This window comes from Chlamydomonas reinhardtii, chromosome 8 (genome assembly GCF_000002595.2).
Source record: "Chlamydomonas reinhardtii strain CC-503 cw92 mt+ chromosome 8, whole genome shotgun sequence".
NCBI classification, from domain to species: Eukaryota; Viridiplantae; Chlorophyta; class Chlorophyceae; order Chlamydomonadales; family Chlamydomonadaceae; genus Chlamydomonas; species Chlamydomonas reinhardtii.
The window spans coordinates 2,310,190-2,335,419 of NC_057011.1; the positions used below are offsets into that span (position 1 = coordinate 2,310,190).

Sequence of the window (25,230 nt, forward strand, 5' to 3'; positions counted from 1 at the left end):
AGGGGCTAGATTGGGAGTCTCCGTGTTTGCAATTGTGCACCCCAGCGGGTCCTCCAGCACCACCCAGCTACCTGCGAACCGGTCTGCTGCACTGAACCACTTCCTGCCCCTTGTGCCCTTGCTACCCCCAGGTCGGCGTGACCGCCATGCTGATCGCGTCCAAGTACGAGGAGATTTGGGCACCCGAGGTCCGCGACTTCGTTTACATTTCGGACCGCGCCTACACCAAGGAGCAGATCCTGGGCATGGAGAAGGTCATGCTCAACACCCTCAAGTTCCACCTCACTCTCCCCACCACCTACAACTTCCTGGCACGCGACCTGAAGGCCGCCAACATGCACTTCGACAAGGACGTGACCATGCTGTCCAGCTACCTCATCGAGCTGGCGCAGGTCGACGCCGGCATGCTCAAGAACAACTACTCCCTCATCGCCGTCGCCGCGCTGCATGTGTCCATGTGCGCGTACGAGAAGGCCGATTGCTACCCTCGCGCCCTGGAGAAGCACTGCGGCTACACCCAGGAGGAGGTCACACCCGTGGCCATGCAGCTGGCGGAGCTGATGCAGAAGGCGCCCACCAGCAGCCTGACCGCCGTCTGGAAGAAGTACAGCTCCACCAAGTACAACGAAGCTGCTAAGAAGCCCGCGCCCGCCCACCTGCTGCCCGCGCAGCCAGTGGCTTAAGTAGCGCCGCCCGCGCCGCCGCAACGGCAGTGCTGCTAATCCTTTTTGTAGTGTTTGGCGGCACACTCCTCCCAGCTACATGCCGCATAGGTTCGCCATGTGGGCAATGCGATACTGCGTTGCCCGCGCCTGCGCGCTCACTTTGGCAGCACGGTCCATGGCACCGCGGTCCCCATTTTCACCGCCAGTGACGGATGGTGCTGACTCTGCAACAGAGTGAAGCGTAAATATGGAAAGTGAAAAGTAGTTTATTGATAGGCTTGTATGCGTAGCTTGTCTGGGCTCTAGAGCCATTGCTTGCGTGCTTTTATTTGCACTGCGGGGCTGGTATGACAGGCAGACTTGAGACCTGACCGAGTAACAAGGACATTACAGGGGACATGACATGACCAGTAGATAGGGATACCCCCAATTGATTCATAACTAGCTGTATGATCGCGGTCGAGCGCGACGGACGTCAAACCTACGTGCGTTGCTCGCATCTTGAGCCAACTAAGAACTGACGTTCCGGACGACGCCAACCTCCGCCGGCCGAATGACGCGGTCATTCAACTTGTAACCTTTCTGCAAGACGGGGAGTGTGGCGAAGACCGGAATAGACCCTCAGTATGACGTGGAATTGATTTGACAGACAATGAGGGAATAAGCGGCTCAGGACGGCTCAGCTGGTCGGATGTAATGCATTTGTGGTCAAGTTTCTCGGCGTGGTGTGCGGTTACAAGTGTGTCGGGCACCCAGCCTGCACCTTGCCAGTTCAACAAAGCAGCTAGCTCAACACGACGTTTGCCACAGTGCGCGCTCACCTTGGTGACCACAGCGATGGTGTTGTTCTCCTTGGTGGGGTCGGGGATGTCGAACAGCGCGTTGTGCAGGTTGGGGTCGAAGGGCTGCCCCGCGGCGTCGTAGCGCTCCACGCCGTTCTGCTTGAGCACCTGTAGCGCAAGTAAAGATAAAAGTCATCAATACGGCGCAGGCCGTGCAGCGCCCTGTCTCAATTGAAGCACTGATGGCGGACATCATGCAGCCCCAAGCCTGACCCCGGATTCCGGCAAACTCCTTGGCGGCGCTGCTCCCCTCTCCTCCCTCTCCTTGTAGAAACTGTTTTGTTGTTGGCTTGTTGCGTTACAAGGTTGGGAGTTTCCACAGCAAGGAGACTAAGCGCGCCGCACCGGCCCATCGCCTCTCTTGAAGCGGACAGTCAAGGCCAACAGGCACAACTTCCTCTCCCCCGCTCCCAGCCCCTTTCCTCCCTCTCTCCTGCTCTGCCCTGCCCTGCTGCCCGCCGCCTCCCTGCCTCCCCAGTTTCCCTCGCACCTTGTGCAGGATGCTCTCGGTGGCACGCACGCCCTCCAGCAGCCCTGCCAGCAGGTTGCGCAGCTTCTCGGGCGGCACCCCACCGTCCTCCTGAGAAGGGTGTGTCAGTCAGGCCCGCAAGCGGCAAGGCGTCAGTAGCAGACAAGGGTTTGGACGTCACGCAGATAGCATGAATCACGTATGGGGGCAGGTCTCTGCGGCACTCGGCTGTAGCCCAACCAGCAGGCCCCATTTCGTACCCTGCGCTCCTGCGCTCCTCTCCCCTGCGCTCGTGCCACTGTTTGTTCCCACCCACCCCAACGGTCCACATGCATGTTGTCCTGAGACCCCAGGCCCGCAATGCTACCGCAATCCTTGATTGCCCTGTCCACCCATCGTGTGTCCTGGACAGCTGACCCCAACGTGTCAAGGACGGCTCAACCCCGCGTGTCCCCCGCGTGTCCCAAGCATGAGGACGGCTCCTCCCCAGGCCCCCGTGCCAGGCCCCACATACATACACACACAGACACACATACCTTGAGCGCCTCGCTCGGCACCACGCTCGCGGCGCGCTCCAGGTTGTCCGGCACGTCCAGGAGCGACTTGACGAAGCCCTGAAACGGATTGCAGGATGAGGAGAAAGGACGAGGCGCAACGTAGGTGAGACAGACTGCGGGCTTGCGGGCATGCGCGCCGTGCATGTCCCAGGTCCGCAGGTACCGTAGTGCCAACCCGTCAAAGTTCTCCAATCTCCAGACACACACGTCTGCGCCCAGCGCGTGCGCGGAAGCCCCACTCGGTCACCCTTTGCGTACGGCTCCGCCGGCCCGGCCTGAGGCCTGCGCTACCCAAGCGGCCAAGCCAGTGTGTGACGACCCGTGGCTCTCCCAGCCCGCACCGGCCGGCCGGCGCCTTGTCGCGCGTAACCTACTAGCCCGCCAGCCCAACCGTTTCCCGCATTGCCCCATCCCGACCTCACCTCAGCTCCCGCCTGCCCTTACCCACCCCATCAAATGGCTGCCCGCGCCATCCCGACCGCCACGTGCCCGGCCCGCACCTGAATGGCGAACTTCTTGCTGACGTCCACCTCGCGGGCGGTGCGCGCTCTGAGGTTCTCCATCTCCGCCAGCGTGCGTTTGAGGCTGTCCGTCAGAGTCTCCACCTGCGCATACCACGTCGTGATGCCGAGAGGTTAACCCAACCAAGCCCACAATGCCCTGGGCTGCCTCGGTACCGACTGCCGAGGGACTTCTGCGGTAAGCTCGCATGTCGCCAAAGGTGCGCAAGGTGGGGTGCGCCCAGCCGCCAGGGCGCACCCAGCCACGGTACGGGCTCTGGGCTACCAGGCCACTGTAATGAACGCAGCGCTGTGGGGATCGGCATGCGCCCAAACGGACTGCGGCTGCTGAGGTTTCGGAATACGGTACCCCACTATGCTGCCCGCTTCGCATCTAGCGGATGACACTACTAAGCCCAACTGGCGGGTGACACCACCAAGTGGCCAAGCCCATCAAGTGGGTGACACCAACAGGCCCACTAGTGGGCTTTACACCTCGAACCCCACTGGCGCCAGCACAGGCGCTAGCACACAGGCGCCAGTCGTGAGATTGCAATTGGCGGCGTGCACTGTATGCATATACCTATGCGGTGGCACGCACCGCTGGCACGTCAGCCCGCCCTTCGTCACGTCACCCACCCACCCACATAGCGCCCCCAACTTGCCAAACCATCATCACACACCTGCTGCGTCAGCTTGGTGGCGTGGTCCTCCTTCGCCTTCAGCTGCGACATAAGCTCCTGCGCCGAGGGCTCCCCATCGGCAGATGCGTCGGCTCCATCAGCCCCCGAAGTGCTGGGCTTCTCCTCGCCGGCCGCAGCCTGATCAGATGAAGCCCCCGAGACATCCTTCTTCTCATCCTTATCAGTCGCAAAGCAGCGAGACCACTGCAGGATGGGTCGCGAAGTCGGCATCGCGAGGCCGCTCTGCGCCGACATCAGCGGCGAGACTTCGAGCCGGCATGTGCGAAGCACTGCAGCTCCCACGCGAAGCAGGGAAGTCATTGTGAACGTAATCGCTTACGCAGCCCGATGGATCAGCACACGACGACGTCGTCACGGTTTCGCGTGTAATTGGGTCGATGGGCTTGCGTAGTAAAGGAATTTCTATTGCATCGACGGCCAGCGGGTCGTATCAAGACAAAACTGTCACGCAATGATGGCGCGATCGGTGCGTCCGGTCCCTCCAACATGCAACGCGCAAATAACAAAGAGAATAGCACTCTATCACTGCTGTATTGATCTATAAGCTTCGCCTCGTCAGCTTTCTCAGGCACCACACGAAGCCACGCAAAAAGCGACTGCTCAACCGTGACCTTGTTTTTCCTGCTAAACCGCGTGCCGGCGCTTGATTTATCATTTACAAGACCTACGTATAGCTGCCATATGCCACAGAAGTGAAGCCATTTCTGGACTCGGAACTTGTCCCGACGATTCACGCGATTTGCTCGATAGGACGTGAACCAGGCCGCCCCGATGGTACATACGCCACCTTGTCTAGGCTATGGGAGTAGATGTCAAGGTAGCTACCGCGGTCACACGGGCCCTGCGCAGCCCCGCTCACAATCGGTGGTGGTCCCGCGCGCCTTTCGCGGCAAAGCTGCGGGCGGGCGTGCGAGCTCGGCCTGGACGTCGTGGCTGGGGCCAAAGACGTGGCGTAACAGCGAGCAGGGCACCTCGTCATCGCCGTCTGAGCAACAGGCGCTAGCGACGCAGGGCAGCGCCGCGCCCCCCTCCTCCCTGGATGGACCTGGCAGCGCCGGAGCTCCGGGCGCCAGCGCCAGCGGCACGGTTAACGGAATTAACGCCACGCATGGTAACAGGGACGGCAGCTCTGGCAGCAGCAGCGACGGCAGCAGCGCTGTCAGCGCCTTTAGCAACCGGGGGGTCGCGTCAGGCGGGGCCGCCGCCGTGCCGCGGGGTTCCGGATCGGGTTCTGCCGCCAAGGGCGATAGCGGATCTGGAACTGACATGGTGCTCACCTTCGCTTACGGAGCAAATTTGAACTTCATGACGCTAGCGCGTCGGGATGTGAAGGTGCTCAGGTGAGGCCGGAGTGGCGAGGGCCTGGATCTAGTCAGCCACCCTTTGACACGAGCTGCTACTGCCCCGCTGGCATCAGGCGGAGCTGCTGGGAAGTCACAGGAGCTAAATGCAGCTGTTAGAAAAGGAGGGGTTGCTTTCACCGTTCCCAATGTCAAACCGAAGACATGAAGAAGGGGCGTGGGAGTGTCTGGATGGAAACACGTCCGATGTACTGGCCTGGTGTACCGGTGGCGCGGCGCGTGGGTCAGCACCTCAGTCACTCGTGCTCATGCCCAGCATCCCGACCCAGGGCCCCCCCTCCGCATTCCCCATCGTCTTTGCACAGTCGGGATCCGGCCACGGTGGTGGATCCGGCGATACACCTGGTGTTCAAGCACCAGGGCGGTTACGCCACTCTAGAGCGCGCGGCGGAGCCAGGCGCCGCAGCAGCGGCGGCAGCAGGCAATGGAGGCAGCAGCAATGGAAACGGGGTGGCAGGGTCGGCGGCAGCAGGGCAAGCGGCGGCGGCGGAGGGCGCTGGAGCTGGAGCTGCGGCGCAGAACGGGTCAGGGCCCCATCATCACCATCACGTGAGTGCAGCGCCGTGTTGCGTGAATCCCGCGGCCCGCAGTGTACTGTGCTGGTTGTGCATGGAGTGCGTGGATAAGAGCGCCGAAAGCAGCGGCAGGCATCAGCCCCGGACTAAATGGAGGAACGGACGTAGCCACAAGGCCACCTCTGACCCCGGTACTTGCATCATCCGATGCCGTAAACCCCCTCCCTGCCTGCCTGCCTGCCTGCCGTACGACAGGACGAGCCCCGCTTCCGGCCGTACGACGGGCGAGTGCACGGCGTGCTGTACCGCCTGACGCGAGAGGACTTTGAGAAGCTGAGCAAGCGGGAGGGCGGCTACACGGTGCAGGAGATGGATGTGAGTGGGGGAATTTATGAGGTTCTAAACAATGCAGGCAAAATGGATCAGTCTAAATGAAGTAGTCCAAGTGAAGTAGTCAAAATGAAGTCGTCGAGCATGGGGGTCGAGCAGTCTCAGTTTGGGGCAGTGAGTGAGTGTGGGAAGGAGCGAGTAGGGGAAGGCGGGGATGGGGGGATGAGAGAGGGAGGGCCTGCATGGTGGAGACCCGCCGTAGGTTGGTATGGTCCAGGGAGTAGTGACCGTGAATGCGCTACGGGAGTGCAGGGACGTGTGTGTTTGTTCAGTATTGTGTGGCGGGCTTGGCTCGCCCCCAGCTCTCGCAGCTCGCCACATTTATCGCCCTGATTCCCGCCGTTTGCTTGCCCGCCTGTGCGCTCTTACCGTCCGCGCTGTGCACGTGTCATCGCAGGTGCGCACGTACGATGGTGTCGTACACCGGGCCCTGGTGTTCGTGTCCAACCCGCTGTTCAAACTGCCCCAGGTGCGGGGGGAGGGGCAATGCGGGAGGGCGAGGCCAAAAACGCGAACGCAAACGGAATCGGACCCGGGACCCGGGTGTTACGGGTGTGCACGTGCTCCATGGGAACAAAATGCACGCACGCACGCACACACACACACACACACACACACACACACACACACACACACACACACACACACACGCCACAAATATTACACATTTTATACATACCGCCAATGTTTCGTGTGTTCTTCAACACAAACGGCCACAGGCCGCAGGGCAGACGCACCGGTGGCCCTTTCCTGCCGCTCTGTCTTTCGCCCACACTCGCACTCATCCGTGCACACGCCCGCACCCACCCGCACCCGTGCCGACCTGCAGCCATGCGCTCACACACACCGGTACCCTCGCCCCCAACTGTTCCCACTGCTTACACCTCGCAACCCTCGCACCCTCACCCGCTCACCCGCAGGAGGTGCTTCCCACGGAGGCCTACCTGAGTAAGATTCGCGAGGGCGCGGCCGACAACTACCTGGACCCCTCGTACCAGGTACACGGCGGTTGGTTGGCTGAAGGCGGTTGGTTGGTTGAGGCGGTTGGTTGGGGCTGAGGTCCCGGCTGACTCGGAACCGGCGCGCATAGGCGTGTCGCATGGCTGCAATTCCCGCACCGTAACCCGACCCCGACTCCGGGATCTGGCAGGCAGTCCTCTTGGCCTCTCCTGACCTCTCTTGACCCCTGTTGGCCTCTCCTGGCCTCTCTTGACCCCTCTTGGCCTGCCCGCCCCCCCCCCCCTCTCCTCCCCCCCAGGCCTTCCTCAGCGGTATCACCACAGTGCCCAGTGCGGGGCTGGGCTCCGAGTACTTCAACACCCCCTCCAAGGTGAGCAGGAGCCGGCAGGGCGGCACGGCCGGGGGGCAGGAGGCAAGGGGGAGGTTGGAGGCAGGAGGCAGCTGGCAGCGGGGTAGCCGTCCATGAAAGACAGGCCGGGCAGGCGGGCAGGGCAGGCGGGCAGAGGATGGACCCCTCACACTCGGGGTGCAGGAGGTCAGGGGGGGGGGGCGCCATCTTACCATAGTACCGCAGCAGCAAACCCTGATCCGCTTCCTCCACTCCTGACTTGATCTCTTCTGTTCCGCCACCACATCGCACCACAGTACATGGGCTACTCCTTCCTGGTGGTGGTGGCGCTCATCACCCTGGCCTTCTTCTTCCAGCACTGAGGGGGGAGGCCTCGTTGTGCCAGCACTGATGGGGAAGGCATCTTTGCGCCAGCACTGAGCAGTGGGGCGTGGGCAGCCGCTCATAAAGCACGGAGTGCTGAGCAGTGGGGCGTGGCAGGAGGGCGGTTATGTGCCCGAGTCCAGCGACGAGGTCCCATCATCGTCAGAATTGGAAGGGCAGGTCGGCCTTCTTCTGCATCAACTGGGGGAGATGAGAGGGAGAAAGGGTTGGCGAGCAGCGGGGGCCAGCAGCGGCGGCCCAGCAACGGGGTCTATTGGCGGGATTGTGGGAGCACCAAGCGCATGGACTTACATGCAGCTGGCGGTCATAGCGCTGGGGAGCTGCGCAGCCGGTCCCGACGTCGCGGCAAGCGAACGGGCGAGCGAGCGAGTGGGCCTCGGGTTGTGGCGCTGGCGGGTTCCTGTGGCCTGGGGCGGTGCGTGTGCGGCTGCGGTGCTCGGTGCAGACGTGGTGGCGCGATCGCTGCGGCGCGGGTGAGGGCGCTTGTGGGCGGCTGCGAGCGTTCGGGGCCGCGTGTGCGCGCGAGAGGCATGGGCGGGAGGGACCGGCGTGAGGCATCGGCGGAAGGCACCGTGCCGCCGAGTAGGGCCGGCTCATGGTTCAGTTGGTTTAGCAGCGAGGAAGGGCAGGGGCAGGCCAGTGTGTGACAGGTGCATGACTTCTTTTGCCACTAGCAATCTAGGTTAACAGAGAAGAGATGTCGCGTGTGTGTGTCAGTGTGTGTGTGTGTTTGTGTGTGTGTGTGTGTGTGTGTGTGTGTGTGTGTGTCTAAAGCACAAGGAGAGTTTATGTTTGTCCCCGTAGCAGTGTAGGCATGTGCGCATTGGCGTGTGGGTCAGGTTGGTTGGTTGGGCACAGCTGTTACAGCTTCCCCGTGCGGGCGAAGAGCGTGTGCATGTGTGTTGTGTGTCTGTGGGTCAGTGTGCCGCGTCTTGTGTATCTTTGCAGGCGCAGACGCAGCTGGGTGCTTGCTCCGGGAGCCGTTTAGAGCTAGAGGCATCGTGCGGATGACAGATTGATAAGCGTCATTTGAGCTTTGATAGGTTTAGGTTTAGATATCAATGTAGGTTTCATGTGGCTGTGGGAGGTATGCGGGCACCGGTGCGACCGAGAGGGTGCAGGGCAGCGCAACAGGACACCAAGATAACTGTCACTCAGTCACAGAGCTGCCATACGACGGCACCGGTGGCGAATTGGAGCGTGTCAAGGGTCGTGTCACGCGTGTGTGTACGGTACGTGTGTGCATGAGTTGTTATAGAACCCACAAAAACGGTGTATGTGCTAATGCATGTAGAGTGCGTGGCTATTTGTGTGCGTAGTGGAGTCCCATTATTTGAGGTCCTGACGTAAGGAGACGAAGGGGGTACTGTATTGTGTGAGAGTGTGTCGTTCTGGTCAGATTTGCTTGTTTAATCCCTATCGCGGGGCCTTGTGTTGCATATTAGAAGCGACTCTATGTATTGCTGCTGTTGCGCGGACGACAGGTGACCCTGTACCAGTGATAGGGTAAACCTTGCTGAAGATTCGTATGATGACACCCCCGGTCGCGGGCGGGAAAGAATGAATTGTAACATAGGATCACGTGCTCCTCACGTGCCGGTTTTCACGAGGCACAGGTCGTGCGCACCACCTTGCAGCCCAACACACACTTGCCCCGCCAGACGACCAGACCCTGCACAGCGTTTGCACCAGGTGGCTACTGGCTAGGCCAACGTCAAGCCACCAGCACTCAGGTGCCAGCCCAATGAGCCCACTGAGCCCCAGGTCCCGCCTAACGCTCCGCTGCAGCTGGCTGCAGCGTGCGAGTACGCGACCAGCCAGCGGTCCGCGCATCAGGCGCGCGCTTTGCGGCTTTGCCACTGTTGCAGCCCTCCAGCATTCCCGGCTTTCCCCTTTCTTCTCCTTAATAACTTATTAACCATTGTCTTTGAAAAAATGCGACCAGCCAGCGGCGGGCGCGTCAGGCGCGCGCTCTGACCCGTGCCACTAGTCCAGCACTCTGGCATTCCAGCACTCCGGCACTCCTTACCGCGTGCCAAGCCGCCTCCCACGCGCCCATCGCCCAAGCGCTGGTTTTGCTACCTCGTGCACTCCTCGGCAGGCCACCCTTAGAGCCATGGGATCTACCTTTCTGCCATGAGGCAAATGTCCTGCTAGATTCGGGTTTGGAAATGACCACCACCAGCCTTCAGCCTCCGCGGTTCCACCTGCCCACCTACACGACTCCTCATAGCCACCTAAGAGCTGCCTTGCACCCCTGCATTGGCGCATCCATGCTCCTGCTCACGCACCCAGCGCGCCACCGCTCATCAACCCGCGGCACCCCGACCTGCTATTCCGGCATTACACCCAACCACGTACCCCCGCCGCCGCCCCTGGCGCGCAGCCACCCCTGCTAAACCTCACCCCACCCCCCAACTATCGCTGCGGCAGCACCTTGTACGGATTGAGAATGCCGTACGGATCAACCGTCTCCTTGATCCGCCGCATCAGCTCGATGGCCACGGGGCCCTTGCTGTACGGCAGCGCGCCCGCCTTCATGAGCCCGATGCCGTGCTCCGCCGAGATGCTGCCGTTGTGCTGCCGTACGAACTCGTACACGTACGGCTCGATCTGGTGCAGCAAGTCGTCGTCGTACCTGCGGCGGCATCAACCGTACAGTACGGCAACGGCAGCACGGCAGTGTGTTGGATGGTGCGGTGAGACCTCCCTCCATGCACAACTCCACATCCAATAGTCCAATACCCAGCAACGAGGGCCTTCCCCTGCACAAGCACTCTATAAACCACAGGCCTTCCAACCCTTCAGCCCGTGCCCCCCACCTGGGTGCGGAGATGTTGAGGTGTAGGTTGCCGTCGCCAATGTGCCCATAACCCACAACCTGGTGTGTTTACAGGAATCGAGATTAGGGACATGCAGTTGGGGAGAATGGAATGGCAAATGCATGCGTGGGGAGGTTGGGCGGGACGCGTGCAGCCGTGCAGGTGAGGGGTGCTGGTACGACAGTGGCTTGCAACCCGCTACAGCTCGGGAAGTAATCGTCCGTTGGGCCACGCAAACCTGCCCCTTACCCTGGCCCATCGTATCCATTGGACTGGAGAAAATACCCCGCTCCCTCCCGCTCCCTCCCGCTCCCTCCCGCTCCCTCCCGCTCCCTCCCGCTCCCTCCCGCTCCCTCCTCCCGCCTCACCTGCACGCCCTCCTCCCGCCTCACCTGCACGCCCCCCTCCCGCCTCACCTGCACGCCCCCCTCCCGCCTCACCTGCACGCCCCCCTCCCGCCTCACCTGCACGCCCCCCTCCGGCCCGAACCCAGCCGCCCCCCTCCCGCCTCACCTGCACGCCCCCCTCCCGCCTCACCTGCACGCCCCCCTCCGGCCCGAACCCAGCCGCCCCCAGCCGCTGCCGCAGCACCTCCACCAGGTCGTACATGACGGCGGTGGGCAGGCTGACGTCGTACTTGTACACCGCGCCTGCATGTGCGTGTATGTGTGCGTGTGTGAGTGTATGTGTGTGTGTGTGTGTGTGTGTGTGTGTGTGCGCCGTGCCGGGGGGAAGAGTGGCTGCTTGGGCTTGGATTGTTGGATCGTCAGCGCCGGTTCGCCGGCCGGCGACACACAGCCTCCCTGACAGGCTCTGTTGTGGCCTTGTTGGAGCTGGAGAACAGGAGGCGCGTGCGGACGCTCTGGGCCCCCAGCCACACGTCAACGACACATGCATGAGCTGAGCGCACGCCCGACCCACGCGCTCGACCTCACACAGCCCTTCAGTACAGTTCACCCCCCCCCCCCCATTCCCGTCCTCCTCCTTTCCGCTCCTCCCCCTTTCCTCTCCTCTCCCATTCCCCTCCTCCCCCATTCCTCTCCTCTCCCATTCTTCTCCTCTCCCATTCCTCTCCTCCCCCATTCCTCTCCTCCCCCACTATTCTCCATCCCCATTCCTCCCCTCCCCCATTCCGCTCCTCCGACCCATTCCGCCCCATCCGCTCCCGCCCGCCCTCGCTCACCCCTCCTGGCCAACGCCTCCGCAATGCCCTCCCTCAGCCGCCATATGGTCTTGGCCTGCGCCTCGCTGGCCGCCAGAGTGCCGTCCGTGACGCAGCCCTCAGCCATCACGTGCTGCGGGTTGTGTTGGGTGGTTGGTTGGTTTTGTTGGTTTTGTTGGTTTTGTTGGGTGGGTGGTGGTGGTGGTAGTGATAAGTGGGGACGTGAAGGAAATGGGAAGGGTTGGTGGTTGATTGCTTGGTTGGTTGGCGGTTGTGTTGGGTGGCTGTGTTGGGTGGGTGGGTGTTGGGTGGATGGTGGTAAGTGGGGGCGTGTAGGAAACGGGGCGGGAGGCAGGGAGCGGAGGGGGAAGGTGTGCGGAGCGCGTGGGAGAGAGCTGCAGAGCAGCCGTCCATGTTGCTGCAACATCACCGGTTGTGTGTCCCTCGCTCTGTCTGCCCCTGTCTTCACCCCTGCATTGCACACGCCATGCGTCAATACACACGCTCCTTCGCATGCGCACAGTGTCAAGCCTTACCCCCTGTTGCTTTCCCCTGGCAGACACGCCCCTTGCTCACGCCCACCAGACTACCAGCACCCACCTCCAGGAAGCGCTCCATCTTCTGCGTGTCGTGATCCGCATCGCTGCCGTGCGTCTCAACCACCATGTAGAACTGCCGGTCGTCGCCCACACCCCCGCCCTCCAGCCCCTCCTCCCCGCCACCTCTCCCCCGTGCCACCACCGCCGCGCCGCCGCCCGTGTCGCCCGCCTCTCCCAGGCCTGCTACAGCCGCCGCGGCGTCCTGCGGCAGTAGCGGGTTGCGCACGCCGTCCAGGTAGGCCGTAGCCAGATCAGAGCAGGCGCTGTCCAGGAACTCCACAGCCGACAGCACCTCGCCTGCACGACAAGGCAAATCAAGGCAACTTAGCATTCGATACAAGGGTGTTTTGGGTTAGGACATCATGCAACTTGGTGCGTAGCTTGTGGGCGGGCTGAGGTGGTTCACACCAGGTCGTAACACAGCGACGGGCGTGCAGGGATTCCAGCCAAGGCCTCGCCTCACCCAGCATCCGGCGCGCGGCGCGCAGTGTGGTGCAGGCGGCGGCGAAGGTGGGGCAGGCCAGCAGCGCCAACTGCACGGAGGCGGGCCGCGGCGCGCACTGGATGGCCACGGCCGTGACCACACCTGCAGGGAGCGCGGGAGGCGAGGAGGGAGTTTTGATACGGTACGGCAGTCAGAACGTATGCGGCCGCCCAGTCCCCGGCAATGTGTCGGCGCACCGCGTCCAGGTACAGGTCCCCCGCGGACCTGGGCTTCCCTCAAGCGCACACACACACACCTTGCGACTTTTGCGTTGTCTGCTTACCACCCACCCATCCACCCACCCAGCGTTCCCTCCGCTCCGATGAACAGCTGCTTCAGGTCGTAGCCGGTGTTGTCCTTGCGCAGCGTGCGCAGCAGGTCCAGCACCCGCCCGTCTGCAGTGGAGCCGGCAGTAGCAGCAGCAGAGGCTGTAGCACCGTTGCTACTGCCGCTGCTGCTGCCGCCGCCGCCGCCACGTGAGGGCGGCGGCGGCAGTAGCGGCTCCGGCAGCACCACCTCCAGGCCCAGCACGCTGTGGGCGACGGGCGGGGGCACGGGAAAGAGGCAGAGAACGCTGTGAATATGATGTGTGTCAAATAACAGTCTGTGTTTGCAGAAACAGAGCCAGCAGCTAACCCGTGCATCCAGCCACCCGCCCACCCATCCAGCCACCCACCTGCCGTGCAGGGAGCCGTAGCGCACCAGCCGCAGTCCGCCCGCGTTGGTGGACACATTGCCTCCTATGTGGCAGCTGCCCTTGGCGCCTGACATACATCGGGCCCAAGGCGGAAAAAAAGGAGGCAGACGCGAGCGGCAAAGGCGAACGACAAAGGCGAGTGAGGCAAGGCGAGTGAGGCGAGGCGCGAGGGGTTGGCATGCAAGGGGTGGGGCCTCACGGGTTTGTACTGCAAGGCGGGTATAGGGCGCAGAAAGTAGGGCGTGTTCTTGCAGAACTGCACAGTAGGTGCTGGACTGGGCTACGCAACACCTGAGCGGTGTCCCAACTCGCCGATTCCCGCGCCATTCCTCCTCCCCCTCCACTCCCAGGTGTCCCTTCCCCTCCCTTTGCCGCCCCCCCCCTGCACCTCCCGCCCTCACCCAGGTCCAGAGGCATCATGAAGCCCCGGGCGCCCACGTGCTCGTCCAGCGCCGCCAGCACACAGCCCGACTGAGCCACCAGCGTGCCAGACACCTGCAGAGGTGGGGAGATGCACAGGTAGGAGGGGGGAAATGGAGGGATACCGTTGATGGGGGGTTGGTGGAGGGATGTGAGCGCAAGCGTGAACGGCACTCTCGAAAGCAGCCTGTATATGCATAAGTGACGAGTATGCGTGATAACTGTGCGGCTGTGACCAGTCCCATTTCGCTGATGACGTGTTCACCACGTCCGCCACGCGTTGCGGTGCAAGAGCAATGTCAACATTCGTCACATACATATGCTTCCTGAATGACCCATTGGTCATCACCTGTCAAGGTTTCTAGCTGGCTAGTCCAGCGGTCGTGCCCGAGTGGTTAAGGGGACTGACTAGAAATCAGTTGGGATCTCCCGCATAGGTTCGAATCCTGTCGACCGCGTCATTTTGCCGTTTTGCAGTCGACTCGGAAAGGAGACCCTCAACACGTTTGCCTGTCGCCTCAGGTAAGACAGCGCAATAAGACGGGTGGGTGTGCCCCTGTCACGAAGCTCCCCCCACGGCGTCCCCAGACTCCCTCTGTCCGCATACCCACCACCTTACCACCCTCCCCCTCGCCTCCCCACCCCCCGCCCCACCTGACCAGCCCGCCACTTCCCCGCGACTCACTTCGTCAAACTCCAGCACCTTGTTCATGGCGGCGGTGGACAGCACCACCTCGTCAAACACAGGCACGCTGCCCCCGACCAGCCCCGTGTTCCCCCCCTGCGGCACCACCGCCAGCCGCCGAGACGAGCAGTAGCGCAGCACCTCCGACACCTGATCACAAAGCATGCAGGAGGTTTGGGTGGATGGGAGGGAGGGAGGTGCGAGGCAAACGGTCGCGGGATCCCGCGACAAATGCCGGAGCGGACATGGTGAGGTGACCGCGCTCGCCCACCTGCTCCGTGCTGCGCGGGCGCAGCGCCACGCGGCTCTTGCCCTCATACTTCTTCTGCCAGTCCCTGCGGTGCGGAGAGGCAAGTGGCATAGGCGCTTCACGGCGAGTGCGACGCGGGCAGCAAGGGGCGGCGCATTCGGGCCCCTCTTCTGCTTTGCTTCGCCTTGTTCTTGCCCCTGCTTGTCACACTGTCGCCCGGCCATTGTTTTGCTGCACGCCGTTGCATTACGCTAGTGCTCGTCTACACAGCTCATCCGTGGACGCCGGTCGACTGCCTGCAGGTGCGCATCGGCTATGCTATCCGCGCGGTGTGGCGTCGCATTGAGTCTGTGTGGTGCTATCGCCTTGGCCGGGCGCCCGGAGCGTGAGGAATGCGCGTCAGCAAAACATCGACACATCCTGCCAGCTACCGTCGGTACAGTAACAGCGCGCGAACGACGCACCAATGCCTTGTCCCTTCTTGCTACGCATTTATGTGGGCACGGGTGGGAACCACACACATCGGGACTACGCTTTCCTGCCCCTTGCCATGTTCCATCACGAGCAAGGGGCGGCGAGGGGCACTGTTGATGGAAAACCAAGCGCCACGCCGAATGTGCACCCGTGCGAACGATAGCTCACTGGTTGAACGGGACGAGAGCGTCTGCATCAGTGATGACTCCCGAGTTGCCCAGGATGGACTGGAAGAACGCCAGGTCCTGCTCGCTCAGGCGTGCAAATGCAGAGCGCCTTTCGATGGCAGTATGGAGCAGCCGTCGCGCCCGCATCCTTGAAAGTTACATGCAACGCACGTATTAACCTAGTTTGACATTAAGAGCATGCACAGCAAAGTAGGGCTTTGAAGACCAGCGTGGCGTGACTGGACAGTCTTGTCCGCGTCCTAGGACGCACAGTGGTAGGCTGGGGAGGAGCTATTGTTTGTGTGGCAGAACGTATGTTTACGCTGAATTACTGCAACAATTTGTGCAGGTTGAACCGCGGGTCCTCTGGGCGGCGCTGCACCGATGCCCGGGCCAATACCTCTCTCTGCGACTCTGCCCCCGCGCTGCCCCCCGCCCCCCGCTTGCGCTTCGGCCCTGCAGTTCTGGACGACGACATTCTTAAACGGGCCTGTGGTAGAGATCATGAGTGGCCAAAGCAGAGGAAGACCTGCACCACAGAATGGCGGACCGGCGCTCTCGTGACCCTGGCACGCTTCTGGCGCTTGCAACCCGCTTTCCTTCCGAGAGCGTGCCACCCAGTGGAGGTCCTCCAATGGTGCCACCAACCCACCATTACACGATTACGCGTGGCGGCGTGGGATCTAAACTGCAAATGCATGCGTTGATGGTGAGTCAGGTGATGCTTTCACAGTTGAACTCGAATTGCACCATCACCGGGCCAGTCGCAACTCGCCAGTTGCCAAGCACACAGCGCCACAGCCCCACACCGAACAGCATGACTACTCCACTGCACCCCTGCTCCGCTGCCGGCGCGTGTGATGTCAGGCTTCTTCAAATGTACATCTCGCGTGTCGTGTCATCGGGCCCACCACCAGTCCGCCACGCCAAACACATCACCGAACACACACAGCACCTTACTCGGCACAAATCCAGCCACACAAATCCAGCCATGCATCGCCTGTTACCGCACCGCTTTCCACACAACAGATCACCTCATGCCCCCCAGCACCTGCAAGCGCTCCCCGAGCCCTCCCCAAAACCCACACAGCACCCTCCAGACACCAACGCTACAAACCCCACCCCACCCCACCGCGCCCCCAACGCCCCGCACAGCCCGTCGCTAGATCTAGACCTAGAGCTTGAGCGACACGGCGCCCTTGCGCGCGCCCTCGCCGCCCACCGCCGCCAGGTCGCGGGGCACCTTCTTGGTCTTGGCGCCGCCACCCGCCGCCGCCGCCGCCTGCTCCGCCGCCAGCTTGGCGAACACGGCGGAGCTGTTGCCGACGTCGGTGCGGCCGTGCTTGGCGGCGCCGGCGCCCTCCGCCACCTTGACGCCCTTGCCCGCCACCACCTGCGGCAGGGAGGATGGCGGAGAGGAGAGGAGAGAAGGGAGGCGTGGGGAGGCGTGGGGTCGGAAGAGGTTGAGGCGGGAAGAGGTTGTTGGGGGCTGGGAGGGGATGCTGCGGTTTGCAAATGCGGGTGACCAGCAGTGGGATGTGGCTGGCAGGACGGCAGGGAGGCTCGTCGACAACGGCCGGGTGAGGCTGATATGACCCCGGCCGCTCCCGCAGCATGCTGAGCGGCTCCGCCCCACACCCGTACATAGCCACACACACACAGCCGCGCCACACAGCCGCACCACACAGCCACGCCACACCCACCTTGCTGTCCGACTTGCGGCCCACGATGTTTGCGTCCCCGCCCGCCGCGATGGCCTTGGCGCGCCGCTCCGCCTCCTTGCCCTCCTCGCGCGCCTTGTGCACCCGCTTCTTCTTGGATCGCCGGGCCTTGCGCTCCTCCCTGTGGTGGGTGTGGCGGTGCGGAGGTGTGGGCTTGCAACGATGGTACAAAGAAATGGCCGCAGGCCAAGTAGAAGTGGGGTTCGGGGGTTGGCACCCAAACGCTCCTAACGAGCTCGGACCAGGCCCCATACCTCCCAATCCCTCTCCCGGCCACAACCCCCTCCCTCGCCACCCCTAAACCCCAATCCCCCAAAACCCTCCCTTAGCCGGCCTCCCCCCCCCCCGCCCCACACACACACCTGCTGAGCTCCGCCTCCGCCACGGGCCGTCCGTCCTTTGCCTTGGCCGCGTACACCTCGCCCGGCAGCTGCAGCGCCGCCTTGGACACGGCCACCGGGGCGGCCTCCTCCATGGCAATGGCGGGCACCTCCGCCTTGACCGTCATGTCCTGAGGGGGAGGAGGCGGAGGGGTTACATTCATATGAGTATTAGGAAGCAAAGGCGTAGCCAGTAAGGGGTTGGGTAGGGAAGGTGAGGCAGGAGGGAGGGGGTATGTAGAGGTTATAGCACGGGGGGTGGGGCAATACGGGATATGCTGGGGCGGGGCAATGGGTTTAGGGTTTAGGGTTTGCACTACGCAGGATACATGGAAATCTGGGGACAGCCAGTGAGTACATCAGGCGTCGCAAGGCGAGGTAGGCGGGGGAGGTAGGGCGAGGCAGGAGGGAGGGGGTGAGCAGGTATGCCGTATTGCTTGCACGCCGGCAGTACGGTATTCCCCAGCCGGCAGCGCCCTGCAGCGGGTGCAGCGACCTCAGCGGGTGCTGGATGCACAGGCACGCACCTGGATGACCGGCTTGGGCGCGAAGTGGAAGCGGCTCAGGGCATCCAGCTTGGCTGCGGGTGGCACCAACATAAGCAGCAGATTTGGTAGCAGCAAACAACAAAGCAGATGGTCGGGTTAAGAGGGAACCCAGGCGCAGCCTTTCCACCCCAGCCCCGCAACACGTGAATTACTCCGGCCAACGCTGCCAACTGCATTCTTGCGTTTCCAACACGCACACGCGCTTCGCGCCCGCGCTTGCGCCCGCGCTCCCGCTCTCACCGCACAGCGCCTTGAACAGCGTGCGGCACTCGGCGCGCAGCTTGTCGTCCTTGTCCTCGCTGGTGCCGCCCGCCACCTGCCGCCGTATACACAGGGACCAGGTATTTGCAAGTAACTACACGCGCGTGTTTGGCGGCTTTCTTGCGATTGTTTCATTCAACACTGGTAAAAAGACAGGGCCCAGGCCGCGTGGTGGGTGGGTGCGGTGTGGTGAGGCACCGGCGCGGGGCGAGGGTGGAGCGCGGAGGGAGCCCGCTGCACCAGCGCCCCCCATTCCCACCACTGCAGAACGCAACACCACGTGCTTCTCCACCACCTAGCTGGGGCGGAGCGGCGCCCTCCAACCATCCGCCCGCCCAATCCCATCCGCCTACCCAATCCCAGCCCACCTGCCGCACGTAGTCCTGCTCGTACAGCTCCCCCAGTCCTGCCTTGGACTTGCCGTCATCCAGCTCCACCTGCTTCTTCTGGGTCTCCAGCGGCGCAGCCACCACACGCACCTGTGGGGCGGAGGGAGCGGGGACAACACACATCAGGGGCGGGGATCGGGGAGCGGAGGGCAGGGCACACATCAGGGGCGGGGGGCGGGATAGCGGGCGGGATATGAGCGTCAGTGGGATGTGGTCGCCAGGACGATGATAACACTTGAGGCTGCAGGCCAACACTGCGTTCTGCCCGCGCTCGTGCGTGCAATTGCTTGTCCATTGACGTTTTCATTTATATACACTGCATTGCGTTGCATCGCGCGGTCGCGTCTCTCTATACCGTCTATCCCTTCACATCGCTGCCCTCACCACGTCGTCGAAGCGGCGCTCGGTGATGCGCTTCTTGATGAGCGTCTCGATGTCGCCGGTCATCTCGTCCGTCTGGACTGGCACCGGCTTGGCTGCGAGGAGTCATACGTAAGGGATGCGTGGGTGTGTGTTAGAAAACACGAGGAATGGGAAGCGCGCGGGTGTGTGTTTGTTGGCCGGGGGGCAGGGTGCAGGGCGGCCGGGTAAGCGGCCGGGTAAGCGAGCAGGCACAAGAAAATGGATACCGTACTGCGCAAGTACGCAACAACGCTCGGCTGCACACAAGACTTGCAGCCTTGACCCACGCCGCCTTTCCCCGCACACCGCCCCCGCCCCCTCAACCACCCTAGCCCTAGCCCCGTGTGCTAGTGAACGCATGGGAAGGAAACACGCACGCGCCCGTCTGTGCGTGCGCCTGCATGTGCCTATGTGTGTTAAAGAGCACCAGGAAACCAAAGCGCAAACATGCGCCTATGTGTGTGTGTGTGTGTGTGTTATATCGCTGTCTCTCCCGCTCTCACCCGTGCTCTCGAAGTCCAGGTCCAGCTCCATGGCGCTGCCCACGGGCCGGTTGCCGCCGCCCACCTCGCCCGTCAGCTGCCACGCCTTTTCACTCAGCGCCGCAGTCTCCAGCTCAGCCACACGCTCCTGCAAGGGGTGTACAAGGGTGTGAAAGGGTGTGATGGTGCGCGGCGGAGTGGAATCAGGGGGTTACATTCATGGCTAAGAATAAGAAGAAGGGGGTTGCAACACACGGAGGTGAGGACGCCCTGTTCAGATGACAATGGGACCTGGGCCATTGCGATCAAGGAGCCCGTAATGGACGCCCCCACACCCCCAAGGAGCCCGACAGACCGACAGTCAGACCGCCCGACAGACCGCCCGACAGGCCGACAGACGGGCAGGCCGCCAGCTAGCTGATGCCGCCTGAGCACCCGCCCGACTCCTACCTGCATGCGGGCCAGCCGCCGCTCGTGTGCGGACAGCTGGGCCGCTGCGGCGTCCTGCTGCTTGGAGGGCGCCTTCCTGCCGCCGCCGCCGCCACCGCCCGTGTCGCCGTCGCGAGGACCTGCGGCGTGTGGTGTAGTAGTGAGCACGACGGCATAACAGCGAGTGTGTAATGCCAGCACGTGCAGGTACAGGTGCACGAGTGTGTATGTTTTTTTTGTGTGTGTGTTTGCGGGCGTGGGAAGGCGTACGGCAGCGGGGGCCGGTTGCAACGTGGTGCGACACAAACTTGTACTTGCAGTTGCGTTGCGAGTTTGTGTGGCTGCAGCAGTGCTACTGCCGCCCCTGGGCGGGAGGTTGCGGGTCGCGGACAGCAGGGCAGGCAGCATGGGACTGAGCAGAACAGGACAGGACACAACAGGACAGAACAGCAGCAGCCCATCACCGAGCCACTGAGCCAGAAGGGCGACTCACCGGCGTCCTGACCCGAGCGCCGCCGCTCCGCGCCGCCGTCCTCATCATCGCCATCCCCATCATCCTCGCCCTGCGGAAGCAAGCCCGCAAGCGGAACCTCAGCAGGCGCACACCTAGGCCAAACGCAAACGCTGCACCCGGCGGCGCACTGCCCGCACGCACTTCAGCTGCTCGCGCAAAACCTAGACAGCTGCAGTGACAGTGTCCTAGCACTGAGGTCAGCGCAAGCCCTTGCGCACACAGAGCAGACCGCACGCACCTCATCGCCCTCATCGCCCTCCTCCTCCTCCTCCTCGTCATCGCCGCCGCCGAAGAAGTCCGAGTACTTGATCTGAGCCGCCTCGTCGTCAGCGCCCTTCTTGCCCTTTTTGCCCTTGCCTGCAGGCGCGGAGCGTTGCAAGCGTACACGCTTAGACACCGTTATCGAGGCCGGGGCTTCGTGAGACCTCGGCACTGCGCAATTTGTACCCAACCAGATGTCTACTCACGATTTTCCGCCATCCTCATCCAGCTCGCCACCCGATAAACCGTGCCCCCCCTCCCCCTCCGTGTGCCGCCCGCTCCATGCCGCCCCCCTCCCCACACACACACACGTTAACCCCCCCCCCCCCACACACACACACACACCTGCCGCCGCCGCTGTGTTCCGCAGCAGCGCCTCCATCTCGTCATCACTGTCGCCGCCGTCCTCCGAGCCTGCCGCAGCACACACGTCAGCAGCAGCAATACACGTCAGGAGCAGCAGCAGTCAGGTGCGTGGGAAGAGCCGCAAGGATAATGCGCAAGGAAGGCGGTGCAAATGACGGGGGCTGATTGAGCGCCACATCTTTGGCAACCCCTGGGCGCTGGAACCCGCCCCTGCCCCTGCCCCCCACGTCACAGCTCTCCATGCCCACACGGCCACCACCTCCACCTCAACCGCCATCGCCACCACCTGTACTGCAAGCCCCCCTGCCTCAACCCCCACTGCCTCACCCCCACTGCCTCAACCCCCACTGCCTCACCCCCACTGCCTCACCCCCACTGCCGCCCCCCACTGCCTCACCCCCACTGCCTCATCCCACCCCTTCCACCCCGCCGCTGCTCACCCAGCTCCTCCCCCTCCTCGTCCTCGCCCTCGCCCTCGCCGCCGCCCAGCAGGTCCGCCATGTCCTCATCCTCCTCCTCGCCTGCGGGCACACACGTGCGTTTGATCGAGAAGTGAGTACCGTATGTGTCTAGGTTTGAGTTGTGTGACACGAGTTGCTGACACTCAAGCCTGGGAGAGCTTCTTCGGACATGCGGGAGACAACGGAGACTTTACTGCGCTGACGGGGGCCCAAACTTTCCCCTGCGCCCCTCCACGCCTCGGCCTTTCTTCCTCCCGTCCTCCCTCCCTCCTCCTCACCTCCTTCCCCCCCTGCCCCGCCCCCTCCCCTTCCCCTTCCCCCTCCCCTCCACTCCGCCCCCGCCACCCTCCGTCCCTCACGCCCTCACCCGTGGCCCGGCGCTCGGCGTCCTCCACATATCGCTCCAGGTCGGTCAGGCGGAAGAAGCGGTCCTCGCCCAGCCCGCCGCCGCCGCCGCCGCCTGGCGGCTTGCCGGCCTTCTTGCCGGCCTTGCCCTCCTTGGCGCCTGCAGTACAGAAGGGAGCGAGGTCAGTGACAGCACCGAGGGCATAGTGATAGGGTTGCGGACGTGCATGGTGTGCCAGCGTGCCGAGTAGCGCGTGCCGGTATCCTAGCAGTACAGTAGGCCGGCACATGCAGCAGCACAGCGCACCCGTCCAGCCCCAGCCCCGGCCCCAGTCCCAGCCACAGCAAAAGCCCCCTGCCGAATGCCAGAGCGCAGTCACGAAATAGCCTGCCCGCGTGCCCTTCCTCCAACCCATCCACCAGCACGCATCCGTTCATCCCCCATCCCCCCCCAAAAAACTCCCCACCTCGCCCCACCGCCCTCCAGCCGCCGCCCTGGCGCACCTTTCCGTTTCGCCTTCTTGCCACGCGCCCCAAAGCCGTCCTCGTCATCCTCCTCGTCCTCGTCCTCGTCATCGTCCATGCCCATCCCCAGCCCCATCATCTCATCCTCCTCGTCCTCATCCTCCTCGCCACTCAGCCCCTCGCCCATGCCATCCTCCTCCTCCTCGCCCTCGCCCTCCTCATCGTTCTCCCCCTCCTCCTCATCGTCCTCGTCATCCTCCTCCTCCTCGCTGCCGCCGCCGCCCGCCAGCAGCCGCTCCACGCCCGCCGCCGCCTCTGCCGTGATGAGGTGCGCGCCGCCGCCCGCCAGCGGCTCAGCGGCGCGCAGCAGGCGCCGCACGCGCCGCACGGTGGCCTCCGTGGCCATCTCCATCTGTGCGCATTGGGTGGGTGGGTTACATTCATGAGCATTTAAGAAGGGGTGGGTGGGGAGACAGAGTGCGGGCGTGGTGGTGGTAGTGGTGGTGGTGGTGGTGGGAGGGGGTGTGTGGGGGTCACGCCATGGCCCTCCTGCACGGCCCTTGTGCTTGCACACATACACACATAGTCGCGTACGGGCGCGCGCCTATCGCTTCCCTTTTCCCCATACCCACCCACACCCACACCCACACCTCCCACCCACACCCACCCCGACCCCCCACACACGCACCTGCAGCCAGATCTGCTCCGGGTCGAAGCTGGCGTCCGTGTGCAGCTCCGGCAGTGGCGCCGCCGCCGACTTGCGCAGTGCGCGGCGCTCGGCGCGGCTGTCCGCGCCGCCCCCCTCGAACAGCTGCAGCGCGCACTGCTTGTACAGCAGCTGCGATGAGAGAGGAGGCGCGAGGGAGGAAGCGAGGGAGGAAGCGGGAGAGGAGAGGGGCGTGGAAGTGGTGAGGGGCGTTGGCGAGGGCGGGGTTGGTGGAAGGGGTGGGTTCCACTTTGGGGTCCAGACGTCATCACCAGCTGTAGCGCTGTGTCTGCAAGGCCCTAGGCCCACTCCCGCACCACGAGCTCGTACGTTATCCCTGTGTCCGCCCGCCTGCCCTCCGCGTCCCCGTCCCTCGCAACCCTCCCTCCGCCCCCCTTTCCCCTTCCCGCCCTCCCCCTTCCCTTCCTACCCCTCTCCCCCTCCCGCTCCACCCTCCCCTCCCGCCCCCGCCCGCACCTTGGCCACATCACGCGCCGCCGCCGCCACCTCGGGCGAGGGCCGCAAGAACACGGCTGAGTCATCCACACGCCTGTTCAGGCTCTCCAGCGCCGCCGCCAGCTGCGGGAGCTTGCGGAAGCCGTCCAAGGGCTGCGGCGGCCCTTCGGGTCCCTGCACGCCGCCGCCCGGCGCGGCACCTGAAGGGCCTTGCGGCCCTTGGGCTGCGCGGCCGTTGGCGTCGGCGTCGGCGGCTGCGGCTGCGTCAGACGGAGTCTTCTTTTGCCGCTTGGCGGACGGCGCCGTGCCGGCGGCTGCCGTCTTCTGGGCAGCTGCGGGCGTGCCCACAGCTGCAGCGCCGGCGCCGGGCGCCTGTTCGGACGCCAACGCCTCGCCGGCGCCACGCCCGGCTGGCCGCTTGGACGCGGTCGTGGGCGCAGTCACTGGCTCAGCTTGTGGCTCCTGTGTTTGGGGAGGAAGGGGGGGGGGGGGGGCGAGCGTGAGCGCGAGGGCGACGCTGGGGACGCTGTGGCAGGCGACGTTCGCGAGCGGGCCGATACGAGCCGGCCTTGGGTTTGCAAATCCTGACAGGTATAGAATTGCTTATATTTTGCGCCGGAATGTTTGGGGTGGCCAACTGCGAGGGCTGCGAGCGAGCGGCCGGCACGCACGGATGCCGATAGTCGGCGGCGGTGAATTACCTCTCCATCTCCATTTTGCTGCGTCTTGCCCGACCTCCGTGTGCTGACCATGGCTGCGAGGGCGCCGCTGGCTTGCTACGCGGAAGCAATGTAGAGTGCGCCGGCGGGGCCAAGCCCCAATTACGCTTGAATGATTTCCAGGACTACGTAAGCGTAATAATCAACGGATAGAAACACTCCTCAGCGGTCTTCAACTCGTCGAGAGCCCGTTCGTTTTTGCACAAGCTGCGGGCGGAAGGGGCCTAAACCAAATGGTGTGACAATAATTGCACGTGTTTACAAAAGCTGTTTTGTTATTATGCGTCCCCCATTTTGCGGAAAGTCGGAAAACCCAATCAGAGCTTCTGCACAGCACGCAACCTTTTTGCTTATCGCACGTAGAAATAATGTACAGCAAAGCAATGACAACGTATGCTCTTACGCGTCCGAGCGAGCATACTCGCACTCTCGCCAGCAACTCTCGACCCGGGTCCGATCCGCAGCTGCACAGACACGAGCTGGCAGCCTCCTCTTCCAATCAAGCACTTCCCCTTGGCCACCCACACCGGCACACCCTCCTGTCCCACGCTTTCCGAGTTTCCCGGAGCACCCATCCGCAGCCCCCACTCCCGAGCCCTGCCAGCAAGAAGCGCTACACAGCCCATCCAGCATGCGAATAGCTCTCCCACGGTCCCACCCCCCCTCCCAAATGCCAACTCCCCCACCAGCACTACTCCACCAGCATCTCGCCCAATCCCCCATCCACCACCACCATCCCGCCCCCCCCCCCCGCAACCAGCTCCCTCGGCTGGCTGGGTCTTGGCTTCGTTGGGTTGGGAACAAACCGCCCCGCCCCCCCCCCCCCACCACCCCACCATCATCCCGCCCCCCCCCATACACACACACAC

At 63.5% G+C, this 25,230-nt stretch overlaps 5 protein-coding genes across 5 annotated transcripts in view; 1 reads left to right on the forward strand and 4 right to left on the reverse strand.

The window, feature by feature from the left end:
* Position 1: 1 nt before the first annotated feature.
* On the reverse strand, positions 2–4,137 carry CHLRE_08g370450v5 (uncharacterized protein). Its single transcript, XM_043065022.1, has 7 exons — positions 3,717–4,137; positions 3,034–3,138; positions 2,513–2,590; positions 1,998–2,087; positions 1,487–1,615; positions 1,151–1,247; positions 2–889 (listed from the first exon to the last, which is right to left on the reverse strand). The coding sequence occupies exons 1-6, from the start codon at positions 4,035–4,037 to the stop codon at positions 1,176–1,178; spliced, it is 795 nt and encodes a 264-aa protein (XP_042922023.1). The 5' UTR covers positions 4,038–4,137; the 3' UTR covers positions 2–889; positions 1,151–1,175.
* Positions 4,138–4,267: 130 nt separating this feature from the next.
* Positions 4,268–9,279, forward strand: CHLRE_08g370500v5 (uncharacterized protein). The gene is made up of 7 exons (XM_043065023.1): positions 4,268–5,077; positions 5,404–5,647; positions 5,869–5,988; positions 6,401–6,472; positions 6,924–7,001; positions 7,262–7,333; positions 7,609–9,279. The coding sequence occupies exons 1-7, from the start codon at positions 4,509–4,511 to the stop codon at positions 7,672–7,674; spliced, it is 1,221 nt and encodes a 406-aa protein (XP_042922024.1). The 5' UTR covers positions 4,268–4,508; the 3' UTR covers positions 7,675–9,279.
* A 12-nt stretch (positions 9,280–9,291) lies between these two features.
* On the reverse strand, positions 9,292–15,767 carry CHLRE_08g370550v5 (uncharacterized protein). Its single transcript, XM_043065024.1, has 13 exons — positions 15,458–15,767; positions 14,837–14,900; positions 14,566–14,715; positions 13,862–13,955; positions 13,440–13,527; positions 13,066–13,295; positions 12,743–12,865; positions 12,281–12,576; positions 11,702–11,813; positions 11,056–11,168; positions 10,887–10,982; positions 10,519–10,577; positions 9,292–10,334 (listed from the first exon to the last, which is right to left on the reverse strand). The coding sequence occupies exons 1-13, from the start codon at positions 15,601–15,603 to the stop codon at positions 10,115–10,117; spliced, it is 1,791 nt and encodes a 596-aa protein (XP_042922025.1). The 5' UTR covers positions 15,604–15,767; the 3' UTR covers positions 9,292–10,114.
* Positions 15,768–15,851: 84 nt separating this feature from the next.
* On the reverse strand, positions 15,852–24,557 carry CHLRE_08g370601v5 (uncharacterized protein). The gene is made up of 18 exons (XM_043065025.1): positions 24,344–24,557; positions 23,664–24,104; positions 23,169–23,318; positions 22,520–22,892; positions 22,038–22,175; positions 21,650–21,730; positions 21,189–21,257; positions 20,821–20,939; positions 20,562–20,631; positions 20,090–20,208; positions 19,661–19,787; positions 19,140–19,231; positions 18,735–18,845; positions 18,346–18,421; positions 18,085–18,137; positions 17,540–17,688; positions 17,160–17,298; positions 15,852–16,849 (listed from the first exon to the last, which is right to left on the reverse strand). The coding sequence occupies exons 1-18, from the start codon at positions 24,392–24,394 to the stop codon at positions 16,631–16,633; spliced, it is 2,577 nt and encodes an 858-aa protein (XP_042922026.1). The 5' UTR covers positions 24,395–24,557; the 3' UTR covers positions 15,852–16,630.
* Positions 24,558–24,607: 50 nt separating this feature from the next.
* CHLRE_08g370650v5 (uncharacterized protein) overlaps positions 24,608–25,230 on the reverse strand; it is a 4,750-nt gene continuing 4,127 nt past the window's right edge. Inside the window, exon 9 of the mRNA XM_043065026.1 lies at positions 24,608–25,230. This exon is cut by the window's right edge and continues 473 nt beyond it. The gene's annotated coding sequence lies outside the window, so the exon portion shown is untranslated.

What these genes read in the sequence shown, in the direction of transcription:
- CHLRE_08g370450v5 (XM_043065022.1), bottom strand. Translation starts at nt 4,037, where the DNA reads ATGACTTCCCTGCTTCGCGTGGGAGCTGCAGTGCTTCGCACATGCCGG. An exon ending in GCAAGAAGTTCGCCATTCAG is followed by an intron (nt 2,591 to 3,033) that starts GTGCGGGCCGGG and finishes AATCCGTTTCAG; the next exon opens with GGCTTCGTCAAGTCGCTCCT. An exon ending in CCGAGAGCATCCTGCACAAG is followed by an intron (nt 1,616 to 1,997) that starts GTGCGAGGGAAA and finishes CTTGCGCTACAG; the next exon opens with GTGCTCAAGCAGAACGGCGT.
- CHLRE_08g370500v5 (XM_043065023.1), top strand. Translation starts at nt 4,509, where the DNA reads ATGGTACATACGCCACCTTGTCTAGGCTATGGGAGTAGATGTCAAGGT. An exon ending in GGCCCCATCATCACCATCAC is followed by an intron (nt 5,648 to 5,868) that starts GTGAGTGCAGCG and finishes GCCGTACGACAG; the next exon opens with GACGAGCCCCGCTTCCGGCC. An exon ending in ACACGGTGCAGGAGATGGAT is followed by an intron (nt 5,989 to 6,400) that starts GTGAGTGGGGGA and finishes GTGTCATCGCAG; the next exon opens with GTGCGCACGTACGATGGTGT.
- CHLRE_08g370550v5 (XM_043065024.1), bottom strand. Translation starts at nt 15,603, where the DNA reads ATGCGGGCGCGACGGCTGCTCCATACTGCCATCGAAAGGCGCTCTGCA. An exon ending in TACGGCTCCCTGCACGGCAG is followed by an intron (nt 13,296 to 13,439) that starts GTGGGTGGCTGG and finishes CGTCGCCCACAG; the next exon opens with CGTGCTGGGCCTGGAGGTGG. An exon ending in AGATGGAGCGCTTCCTGGAG is followed by an intron (nt 11,814 to 12,280) that starts GTGGGTGCTGGT and finishes CACAACCCGCAG; the next exon opens with CACGTGATGGCTGAGGGCTG.
- CHLRE_08g370601v5 (XM_043065025.1), bottom strand. Translation starts at nt 24,394, where the DNA reads ATGGTCAGCACACGGAGGTCGGGCAAGACGCAGCAAAATGGAGATGGA. An exon ending in CGAGGAGGGGGAGGAGCTGG is followed by an intron (nt 21,258 to 21,649) that starts GTGAGCAGCGGC and finishes GTGCTGCGGCAG; the next exon opens with GCTCGGAGGACGGCGGCGAC. An exon ending in GCGCTCGGGTCAGGACGCCG is followed by an intron (nt 20,209 to 20,561) that starts GTGAGTCGCCCT and finishes CACACGCCGCAG; the next exon opens with GTCCTCGCGACGGCGACACG.